Raw genomic sequence first — 12530 nt, forward strand, 5'->3', positions numbered from 1 at the left:
GTCTATCTTTTAGACAGTTTTAGTATGTCATACCAAGTGTAAAATATAACTGAAAGGCATTGAACCACATGTATCAAAAGTTTTAGACATACTTCTATAAGTAGCAGGACAAAAGGCCTAAAAGAATGGGCAATTCTGCAAATGTGACAACAAATTGCCACTTTTTCTGGCACAAATAAGGGCGCCAAGCTAGAACATTCTTAAAAAATAAAGTAATACACATGATCCTGCAGCAGGCACTTTGAAGAAGACTGTTGATAAGATAAGATAATCCTTTATTAGTCCCACAGTGGGGAAATTCACTGTTGGGAACATTTACTAAGGTCTTTGCACAGGTTTTCTGTCAGACTTTGCACATTGTTTGCACATTCTTTCTAGAGCATACTGCTTGTACAGGTATTTAAGAAGTGTCCGCACCACAAATGTGTTGAACACAACTCTTTTGTGGAGCAGCTGCACTAAGCATCATGTGACACAAATTAGGGGGCGTTCCGGTGTTCATTCTGACCTTGCGTCAAATTTAACATGCAAGTCCGACAGAAGTGTGTCGCACCCCCCATGTTAAAGTCGCACCAGAAAAAAAGTGGTGCACTCTGTCGGGCCTGGCTAGGAGAGCCAGATTCATTAAGAACTTGCGCCAGAAATCATGAATCTGGCGCACCCTGCATTATACACAGGCAAGCCACACTAAGTGCAGTTTGAACCATTCTTAGTAAATATGCCCCAGTTTGTGTTTAGACACTTTTTAACTTGCCACAATGTTTCAGTTAACTTCTCTTCTTTTTTTTATTTGCCTAGGAAGTTTTTGGAATGCAGCTTCATTTAACACAACATCATCTTACTTGCGTTTTCCTACCTTTGAAGGAGAATTTAGTGCAGACGTGTCTTTTTTCTTCAAAACTGCATCACCATCTGGACTTTTCCTTGAAAACCTTGGAATCAAAGATTTTATCCGGATAGAACTAGAATGTGAGTTTGTAACTTTTTTTCTATTGACAATATAATGTGTTATTCTTCTCCCAACATGGGCATTTTAGTTTTTATATGAAGGGTTGATAAATTCAATGGCCCCTGTGAAAATTATTCACTGAATTTTTTATTTTTTATAATGGAGAAACTCCATTTAGTTATTTTTAGTTATTTTTGTGCTTTAGTATTATTAAAGACATGCAGAATATTAGAAAACTATGAACAAAACAAAACTAGCCAAAACTAAAACAGCCATAAAACAACTTTAAGAAGTTTTTGAGGGCCTTCTGTTCATTAAAAGTAACTCATTCTTTTGAGAAGCTTCATTATGCTATGACTAGAAGATAATATCCAGTATATTTTGAGACTTCAAGTGTAGTCCTCTGTGTTTCATATGTATAAGGCTCTAATGGCTAATTAAACTATGAAAAGTGTGAAATGTATACGAATTTTAAAAAAATATTGTAAACTAATAAACTTTTCTGACTTTAGCTCCTACAGATATTGTTTTTTCTTTTGATGTCGGAAATGGACCCCTGGAGGTTCGAGTTAACTCACCAACTCACTTAAATGACAGCCAATGGCATTTTGTAAAAGCCGAGAGAAACATCAAAGAAGCCTCCCTTCAAGTGGACAACTTACCTCAAAAAACTTACATCACTCCTTCTGATGGACACATACGTCTACAGCTTTCCAGTCAGCTCTTCATAGGTAGGTTTTGATTAAAACTTATCTAATGGTTGAGCGAGGAAAAAAATATTGTACATTTATCACTAGAGTTTATCAATTGTATGATGTCACTATTTTATAATTTAGTAAACCAAAAAAAACCTTGGTGCTTGCAAGAAGTACTATATTCTCTCCAAGCAGGAGTACATTCCATGGAGAATATTGTGATCATACAGTATGCAGTAGAGTATGCAGTATGAAGATCTTCCAATAACAACTCAGGATGTAGTATGTGCTCATTGATTTAAATTTGAACTATAGGATCTACTTAAAGCAAATCTACCACCAGGATGAAGGATTGTAAACCAAACACATTGGGGCACATTTACTAAGGGCTCTGCGGCCGCACTTTCGTGGGGTTCCCTGACTTTTACCGTTTTGCGCCAAATTCCGCCAGGATTTTGGTGCACGCGATCGGATTTTGGCGCAATTGCGCTGGCTTTCATGCAACAGAAATCGGGGCCTGGCCGGCAGAAAACCGACGAATTCGGAAAAACGCGGAATTTAAAAAACGAATTGTTTTGCAGCAGCGGACCTGGATGCATCAGCGACACCTGGTGGATATCGGGCACATGACCTTAGTGAATCTCCGGAAGACCTGAATCCTCCTCAGAGAACGAGCCACTGGATCGCGACAGGACCGGATAAGTAAATCTGCCCTATTGACATTCAGGAGAGGCCTCTGGCAGGATTTGCTCTTCTTTAAGCTTCAAATGCCCTTGTTTTTAAGAAAAAAAGGTTTTACAAATATACAAATGAGCCCAAGAGGCTTCATGCTCCAATAACAGCAATGGAATCTGGAGACCCTTAAGCTTATTTGCATAGTTTTAATATCCTTTTTTGTAGAAACCAGGGAATAAGAAGCTACAAAAAGAGCAGTTCCTGTCAAAGGGGGTACACACACACACCAGTATGTCAGTGAGCTTGGTTTACAATCCTTCATCCTGGTGGTAGATGTTCTTTAATCTCTGCATAGGCGACTATTGGTTTTCATCTCTTTAGACCGATAAATTGATAAAATATTGAAAATCCCCTTTAAATACTGTGCAATGGATTTAAATAGGAACTAAAAGGTGATTTCTAATCCAGACATAATAGAATCAATTCATCATGGGAGTTTAACTGACCTTGAAAACCTCTTTTTGGGTTTTAAGATTGTCTATTTATCAGGAAGAGGAAATTGATTTATTGGAATAATAGTCATTAGAAGACAGCCATTTCCATGAATTATCTCCAAAATTAATTACACCTTCTGGTTAAATGAAGTGTTTTTATCCTTATTCAGGATAAGCTGTAGTATGAGGTCATTATAACAGTGTCACAGTCATCGAAAGAAAGGTTTAAGGTTATGTTCAGATTGTTTTGTTTTCAGGTTTTCTAAGCTATTGTAGCTCAGAAGACATGATGAAAAAACATGCATTTTCATTCTCTTCTGTCATGCATCCATTCCTTTTATTCAAAAAAGCATATATTGTAGTGGTGTTCGTTTTCTCTGAACATGCCATAAAAATTTAAACGGGTGCAAGCAGATCTTTAACCTCTAACTTATCGCCCAATGATTGCAGGTCAAGCTAAAATACCATTATAGAGACTGTTGTAGCAAGAGAGGGGAGCCACTGTTATCAACAGCTGTACTTCCCACAAAGAAGGCAAAAACAGTTTACCACCAATGAGCACTGTATTTAGTGCAGAAAGCAACTATGCCACTTCTCACTCCTTGTCCCACCTGGTTACAGTGCTGGATCCCAGGTTATCTCTGCAGTTGGGAGCTGTGTTGTCCTATGCAGGGAAAATCACCAATAAAAAGGAAAGCAGTAAAGTAGTTTAAAATATACTTGTTTTATGAACATCTTTATGGATGGAGGCAGGGGCATAGGGGGACATTGATCATAGATTTTAGACTGTTCTTGCAGTTTTGCAGGGTTTTTTTGGCGCAAGCAAAAGTCCGGCACTTAGTGGTTTTGAGTGTCTGCACCTTATCTGACATAGTGAATGGCTGTTATACAGAGGTTTGCACAGCATCGATCACTATTTTGTGCCTATAAAGTCGCAAAAAAGTTGCAAAAATACATCTGCTCTGACCAGGTGCGCTCGATAAAAAACTCCCTTTTCATTACTGCAAACAAAGATCTTCGGTTCCCAAATGAAAGGTGAACTGAATGCAAGTAATGACTTCATCATTTTCTGTTGGATCATATTATTGAGTGGGATTATTGTCAATTTTAATGTGCAGATCTGAAAGGCAAAGACTCTTTTGAGCAAGATTATTTTTTTTAATAAAACTTTTATTCTCTGCCCTTACAACAAAATGTAGTCTGGACATTGCAGATGCAGTTATTTTTTATTTATTTATTTTTTTTGCAAAAATGAAGCCCTGAGTGTTCTGCCAGCTTTTTTAAATCTCACTTCATTATTGGTCACAAATGAGATCTACTTTGTAGGGGAATCCTTTGGTGCAAATGAATCGGACATGCCACAATCTCATAACGCATTTACAAAGGCAAAAAGAGATCATTCATAAATCACCATACAAGAAAAAAAAAAAGAAGGCAAAACTGAGATACACTATGATTAACGTCCGCCATAATGTGCCAGATAGAAAAAAATAATACCAGTCATCAGCTTTAAACCCAGCCTAAGCAATAAAGAAAACAAAAAGTCTACTTTATAATAGTCTATTTTAAAAAATGTGAATAATGTATACTTTTTCCACTGTGTTTAAAAATGAGGCTGGTTATGAAGCCTTCAACTGTTTGAAAGAAGATGAACATGAAGACATGAAGATGGTTAAAAATGGAAATGTAGTTTCCTAGTTACAGCACAGTTCAGTGAGAACATATAACACCAATTATTATTATTAATATTATTATATTTATTTTTTTGTAAAAATGTTGTTAGAAACATCACAGTTTGAGTCAACTGAAATAATAGAGGGATCATCAAGCTTGTGTTGCACTGAATGCAATACTTTTTAATGGTCCAATACACAAGACTGTTATCCTAATTCCCTTAAAAAGTAAACATTTACTAGTCAAAACCATTTTTCATAGATCACCCATAGAATACTTGAAAAATGGATTCCAAAAGAATGGCAATTGGATGTTTTGTGTGCATCTAACCATTTTTCATGTTTGAAAATTGACTCATTAGAGAACATCTAGCCTAAAAGTAAATATAACTTTCAATACAATAATAGAAAGCAGAATTATTCTGAAAAGTTTTTATTATGGAGTAAATATGGCCATATGTTATATAGAGTTACTAGGGGATATTTATCATACGCTGGCGCTCGTGCGCCAGCGTATGATCGCCCCGCCGCTGCAAATTCGCAGCCCGATACATGAAGAGGCTTCTGCCTCTTCATGTATCGGGCTGCCAGTCGCGCAGCGTTTTTCCTACCCCAGACAGGGCCTGGCGTAGAAAAAGACGCACCCGGCGACTTTTCATGAATGAAAAGTCGCCGGCAGCAGCGAGTGCGCAGGCGCGGGGACAGTAACGCCACGCGCCGGCCCACTCCCGTCCGGCCGCGCCCCCCGCTCGGCCGGCCGCGCCCCCCTTCACGCCCCTTCACGCCCCACTGGCGTGAAGGTGGCGGATTGGGGAAAATAAACGCAAAAGCTAGCAATAAGCTAGCATTTGCGATTATTTCAGGGCCTCTGCGCCAGCTGCACAATTAAAATTAGCAAACAGATTAGGTGTTTGTACTTGAATATTTTAAAATGATAGGACAGGTTTAATCTCTGTCCACGGAAAGTATCAACTGGGAGCTTGGCCAAATAATCTTTTTGAGATGTGTTCTGCTGCAGTTCCTAATTTATATTTTGGGCTACTGTATTTACACAGGACACTTCTTCCAAAATTTTCTGGACTTTTATCTTCATCAATTTCTACTAAAATATTAAACCTTTCTATACTCTTCCATTCAAGTTACAATAATTTGGACAATTAATTGAGATATTTCTGAAAAAAGCAATGCTTGTAATTCTACCCACTTTCTAAGGTTACTCTTCAAAAATAAAATATGAGTGATTTTTTTTTAACTGCAGTCAGCTGCCAATTTTTTTTTTAGAACATAAAAGGTGGGACTGAATGTAGCAGTCTCAAGATAATGGCTTCAAAATACTATGTTAAAAACTATAAAAACAGCTATCAAACAAATTATACCATAGTGCTGTGGAAAATGATACAGGAAAATTCTCTACAAACTGTTTCATTTGAAAGATCCTTTTTCCCCTGTGGACTTTGGAAATAACATTATTGTAACAGAACGACTATTTGAGCATTTTTTTTTAAAAAAAAAGTATGTGAAACACATGAAATGATGATATGACGCAATTCCTGAGGAGAAAAAAGAGAGAAATATTATTTTTTATAGATCTTATTTCATTTTTTGTTGCTCGTGGAAAAATTTCAAAAGTGTTCATTGTCTCCATCTGTCACATAGTTTCAGGATGAGTTGTCAAAGTGAATTCAAATACATTAAATCCGTTTAGAATGGTTGAACATTTTGACATTTCTGTACACCTTCAGACTGGAATTAACCTCAATAAACCTTTGTAAGACTTCAAGTAAGGGTCTAAGCACATCCTTATAGTGAACATCCTTGGCTGTAGGGGCATCCTATGCAAGCAGTAGCAGGTGCTTGCTATCTTCTCCAACGTGGATGAAATAAAGTTTTGATTAAGGCTATCAAACATTTTAGATGCAGTAGTCAGCACGAATGGGTCCCCTCTTTAACCCTATTCACATGACATCTCTTCCCCAATGAAAAGTAGGGTGAGGATTGTTGCAATGAAGTCCCAACAATAGCTCCTGGGTCAGAATTGTACAAAATAATGTCAAATAACAGTGTACTATGCAAGAAAACAGTAAATGCATGTTTATAACTTTTGCGCTATTTGTCCTGCAGGGTAAAAGTGTCAATAAATGCACAAATAGAACAAAAACAAAACATGAATTACTCCCAAAATGTAGAATAAAATGCTATTAAAAATTCAAGTATCAAAAGATCTACTTTACCTTGGCCCACAAAACACATGCCATCGCACAGTGTTATCAATGCACAAGTAGAAATGTTTTGTATAATTGCATTAACAATAATACATGGAAATATCTCTGCTAATTAACACCACTGGTGTGTAATGTGATGCTATTCCACAAAGCATGGACATCTGTACCCCATACATCAAGAATAAGACCATAAGATCGGGATGTGCAGTGATATTATTCTGCAGAGTACCACAAAGGGGTAAAGCCTTTATGTGTTGAACCTGCCAGGGGTAAAAACAGTATTGTAGGTCTTTGCCCGTTATAACCTTAAGATGCAAATAGGGTCCCTGGCTGTTATTTATCATTAGGCAGGCATCTTTTGACAGTTCTATGGAGGACATTAAATAGTCTGCCTGGCAGCGGAGCTCCAAAGGCCTAGTCATAGAACTATTCCAAGGAGCCTGACTATTGATAAATAACCTTCTATGACTGCCCTTGGAGTTCTGTTGCCCTTTCTGGTAGTCCGGTGGATAATGTCAATCACAGCAAGGGAGTGTTCTAAGGTGGGAAGAGATTGACTTAATTGATGAACTCCATGGGGGACATTTATCATACCCTGGCGCTTGTGCGCAGCTGCATAGCATGTATCGGGGCAGGAAGCTGCGCCGCATTTATTCTATGCTAGGCAGGGCCTGGCATAGAAATAAACGCAGCCGGTGACTTTAAAGCCGTCCCACACCCACCAAGCAGTGCCCTTTGCTCGATGGGCCGCGCCCCCCCTCTCACGCCCCAATAGTTGCAAGTGCTAGCAATAGGCTAGCATTTGTGATTATTTCAGGGCCTCTGCGCCACTGACATGGTACAGAGGCCCCCATGAGTTTATAGAGAAATCCAGCAGAATGTACTAGTACCATAAATAAAACATAACTTTTAATAATTACTGATAAAATAAGTTCACAGTGAACCACAATAATATGAACATCAACCATCTAGTCAGCAAAAACACATCAGAAAGGGAGATCATTCAGACCTCCAATAAGTCTTGTCTGACACAGTTCCAATTAATTCCTGTATAGCATATGAAACGGTGCATCATCTCAAAACCATGCACCAACATTAAACCCCCACAGTAAAGAATAATAGGGTGGATCTCACCAGTCTTCGATGCAGCATCTCCTGGTTGGGCAGTACTAGTCCGGAGGTAAAGGACCTATTAAGCCCTACGATCGGTTAGTATCCTGACCAAGCAATATTGCTCCGCCCCTGACAAGGACAGTCCTTTCAGACCCTGTTACTCCCTAATATGTTATCCCTACACATTTCATACGTTGTGTGACGCACTCATTAGGGGAATAAAGTGATGTAGTTGATTATGCAGCCTTGATACTAAACAAAGGACGGCAACAGGAGGTTTAACCAACGCAATTCGCTCGTTAGAGATTAGTCATGGCAAGGACCGTCCTTGTCAGCTTAGTCATGGCTATGACCATGACTAAGCTCTAACGTGCGAAATGCGTTGGTTATTCATTGGGTCTCTATTCATGTATGTACTGAGCCATGTACAAGCTTTTACTTGGATTTCAAATAAAGAATATAACTTTTATCGACAAACCTCCTGAAGTGCTCTTCTGCCCCGTGTGCTGGGAGTGAACCAAGTTAGGAGGTGAGCTGAACTACTAAGCCCTGTTCTAGCCTTGATACTAAGTATGTCTGCAAAAGATCCACATCACGGGGTTAAAATGAATACCACTAGACCAGGAGACGACGCATCGAAGACTGGTGAGATCCACCCTATTATTTTTAAATGTCGGGATTAATGTTGGTCCATGGTTTTCAGACGGTGCATCGTGTCATATGCTATACAGGAATGCACTAAGACACAATGAGGTATTAATGGGGACTGTGTCAGACGAGACTTATTGGAGGTCTGAATGATCTCCCTTTCTGATGTGTTTTTGCTAGATGGTTGATATGCATATTATTGTGGTTCACTGTGAACTTATTTTATCAGTAATTATTAAAAGTTACATTTTACTTATGGTACTAGTACATTCTGCTGGATTTCTCACCGATTTTTGGATGTATTTTTCTTGACTTGAAAAGTGCGATAGCCAACTAGGCAACCTTTTCCTGTCTTGTTCGGATTTAAAATCAAATGACTTTATACAACCAATTTATATCTGATTTCAAAGTTTATTTATATTGGGTGATGCCACAGCACTGGACCATATAACTAACATGTTCTGAAAAGTGTTAATCTGCTTAACAACATACTGGTAGCGGTTTGTGAGGACAATTTCTGCTGATAGATTCCATTGAAGCTTGGTGCTAAACTAGGTTCTACATTTAATCTGAAAGTTGTCAAAAGACAGTGAAAAATCATTCAGCATTAGTAAAGGGTTGAGGTTTAGTTTACTTATTGGCTGATTAAATAAAGTCCACAAGTATACATCCTTTTAAATGGCATTTTAATAGGGTTCCAAGCTAACATTTCCAGTTTCCTTTTCAGTAATCTGTCATTTTAGAGTAAATTTCATTTTTATATTTATGCAAATAATCTCACTTTCCAGAACTAGCCCTTTACATAGTGATATTTTCCATAGAAAGGTATTAGAACAAGGAAACGGTTGCTCCAGTTGATCCCGCCCCCTTGATGTACCAACAAGATGAATGCTAACAATCAAAAGTATTCTCCCATCACAGCAGTCCTTGCATGGGGAAATATTTCTATACACATTGGGGGGAATTTCTCATTAGGTGTGCTTTCTGTGCCATTTTTTTAGATTTATTACAGTGGCTTAGACAATTTGATAAATTTGCCACATGAGGTGTCAATGTGTACATTGGATTTAAGTTTTTCCCACGCCAAGAGTGGAATGGAGAAAATTTGCACCTAAGCTTATGACTTTGCATCTGATAAATCTGGCGATCATAGGCTACAATGAAAGGTGAAGTAAGTTGGCAGATGTTTCAAAAAAGTTGGCAAAAAAATCTTCTAATTTTCGTACAAAGTGTCAGTTGAGACAATTGGCAGTTATGAAACTGACATAACTAAAATTATAAATTCCCCCATTGACTTTGATAGGATCTGTATTGTGTGTTACCACTATAGGAACCATTTGCTCTACGCTTAAGACTGTGTTCAGTATATAGTAGATTTCCAAAGTGTTTCCAAAGCAACAACCTGACAGATATGACTCAAAGTTGGATTGGTAAGTACGTTTACAGCAGGTTGCAACCATAACATATTATTATCCATATCTGGCTGTCACATTTCACACAAGGAGAAAATATTTATGAGGAAAAAGTATGCATAATCTTTTTTTTAATTTATTCTTATCAAGGTTATTAATATTATTTTCTGCTAGCTTTTTACTATACAAGCACCCAATTCTCTTTTACTTTAATAAAGTCTATCTTTATTTTATATGCAACAGATGTTGCTTCATGTTTGAGCAGGGGAATAAAGTATTAATTGACATTCTTTCAAATTAATTTAATTTGTTGGGACGAGTGCTAGTTTTCAACAGGAAATCCTTGAGAAGGCAAATCAAATAATTTGTGGCTTAGAAGTGCCAAATCTGTGACATTTAATTAACTGCCTGAAAATGATGCTTCACAACTGGAATACTGGAACAGTCACATATGGTTGTGAGATTTTAATAAATATTCAGAAACTAATGGTTTGGTTTACTATATAAACCTTAAAGAAGAAGAATGTACTTCCAATATGAAAAGTGGTTAAAAATTCACACAGCCACCCATTTTCTCCACTACCACACAGTACTCCCATTCCCATTGGTCTCCTGCAGTGTTTTAAATGGCTGTGGCTGTGTGAGCCAGCACCAGGATCTGATCTAGTGATGCTCTGCTCATCACTAGTGGAAAACCCTCTTCTATGAAATGTATATATACTAATATGCCATATGAGATGACAATACTTGTTTACCTATAAAGGAAACAATAATGAGTTTGCACTAATAATGGATAGATATTGTACAGTTAGAGTAGTTATCACACAAAAAACTTTCCCATTGGTCTCCTGCAGTGATAATTTAACTGCTGTGGTCAGTCACTGGCTCAGTGGCCAGATGTGCCATTTTCTGCCACCTCCTTGCCAAGTGGGTGTGGAGGAGTGAAATGGACCATGCTGAGCAGCCTGGTGCAGAATATAGCACAATTATATGCCAGGTAGCTAGAATTGAGGCTCAAGCCTCTCAATATATCTGGAACCTGTGGGGGGAGGAGTTAGCATCGCATGCTGCTTCACATGGTAAATCTCCCCTATGTTTTTATAATCAAAGTACAATGCTCACTATCAGCTTTTACTAATAAAGTTTTGCTAAACGTTTCAGACCCAGAATCTTAAAGTGAAGAACAGTGTTCAGATGGTCCTTCTCACCCCCACAGGCGTTATGTCTTCAAATGCCACTGACACAGTCTTCAGCATGTTTTAAATGGCTGTGGCTGTGTGTGCCAGCACCAGGATCTGATCTAGTGATGCTCTGCTCATCACTAGTGGAAAATCCTCTTCTATGAAATGTATATATACTAATATTCCATATGAAATGACAATGCTTTTTTTACCTTTTATCACCTATAAAGGAAACAATAATGAGTTTGCACTAATAATGGCTAGATATTGTACAGTTAGAGTAGTTATCACACAAAAACCTTTAACATTTAATTTTGTAACCCCTTCACATCTAAACAGTGGCACATTTCAAATCTTCTGAACCATGGCAACTAGAAACATAACTGGTGTTATTATAAAAAGAAGAATGTTCCCTGAATATCACATAAGGATTGTGCTTTTAGGTGCCACAGAACTGGAGATGTCCATTGTTAAAGTTTATGTCAATATGTGATTTTATATACATTTTCCCACCTACTACTGTAACATGAAAAGTGAATATCTCCAGATTTGCCTCACCTACAAACACAATGGGGCAAATTTACTTACCCGGTCCATTCGCGTTCCAGCGGCGGCTTCTCCGCTCTGGATTCGGGTCCGGCCGGGATTTAATAAGGTAGTTCTTCCGCCGTCCACCAGGTGGCGCTGCTGCGCTGAAAGTAAACTCATCGCGCCGGAATGCACCGAGCTGGACCAGGTGAAGGTAAGCGGTCCTTATGCGACACATTTTCGGTTTTTAAATGCGGCGGTTTTTCCGAATACGTCGGGTTTTCGTTCGGCCACGCCCCCCGATTTCCGTCGCGCGCATGCCAGCGCCGATGCGCCACAATCCGATCGCGTGCGCCAAAATCCCGGGGCAATTTAAGTACAAGCGGCGCAAAACGGAAATATTCGGGTAACACGTCGGGAAAACGCGAATCGGGCCCTTAATAAATGACCCCCAATGATGTGATATTAACCCCCTTGTCGCAGTAGATATGTAAAGAGGGCTTCTTGTGGATCTTAGCCCTTCATACACCCTGGGTGTTTGCTGCATAATGCAGCAAAAACCCATAGCCAACACTGCCATTGTTGCTAGAATCAATTGTAGGTATTAACCATTTCAATGCCCCTGGCAAAGCCATCTTGACCCAGATTGTTGTCTTCCCCTGTGACATAATAGAGGGAGGGGGGCAGTGATCCTGTAACAACCTGGAGTCTACTTGAGACCCTCAGGCTTGTCATTCAGCACAATCTATAACAGTGTGAAAATGGCAAATTGTTATGGATCAATAGGAAAGTCAGAAGCATTGCAGTATATGTTAGAATTGATCAGGCCCTCTATGGTTCCAGTACCCTAGGGGGTCAATGATATATTATACAAAAAAAAAGTAGAAAAAAGTTGAAAAAATATTTTATTTAAATAAAAACCTAAAAGTTCAAATCACCC

General features: G+C 38.6%; 1 protein-coding gene across 2 annotated transcripts in view; it reads left to right on the forward strand.

Moving 5' to 3' along the window:
- The window catches only part of CNTNAP4 (contactin associated protein family member 4), a 215702-nt gene that overhangs the window by 178892 nt on the left and 24280 nt on the right, over nucleotides 1-12530 (forward strand). For both annotated transcript variants that reach the window (XM_072150804.1, XM_072150805.1), the window contains 2 exons: nucleotides 799-969; nucleotides 1462-1680. In XM_072150804.1, the coding sequence (XP_072006905.1) occupies nucleotides 799-969; nucleotides 1462-1680 (390 nt within the window). The remainder of the gene's footprint in view (nucleotides 1-798; nucleotides 970-1461; nucleotides 1681-12530) is intronic.

This window comes from Engystomops pustulosus, chromosome 1 (assembly GCF_040894005.1).
Source record: "Engystomops pustulosus chromosome 1, aEngPut4.maternal, whole genome shotgun sequence".
Lineage (NCBI taxonomy): Eukaryota > Metazoa > Chordata > Amphibia > Anura > Leptodactylidae > Engystomops > Engystomops pustulosus.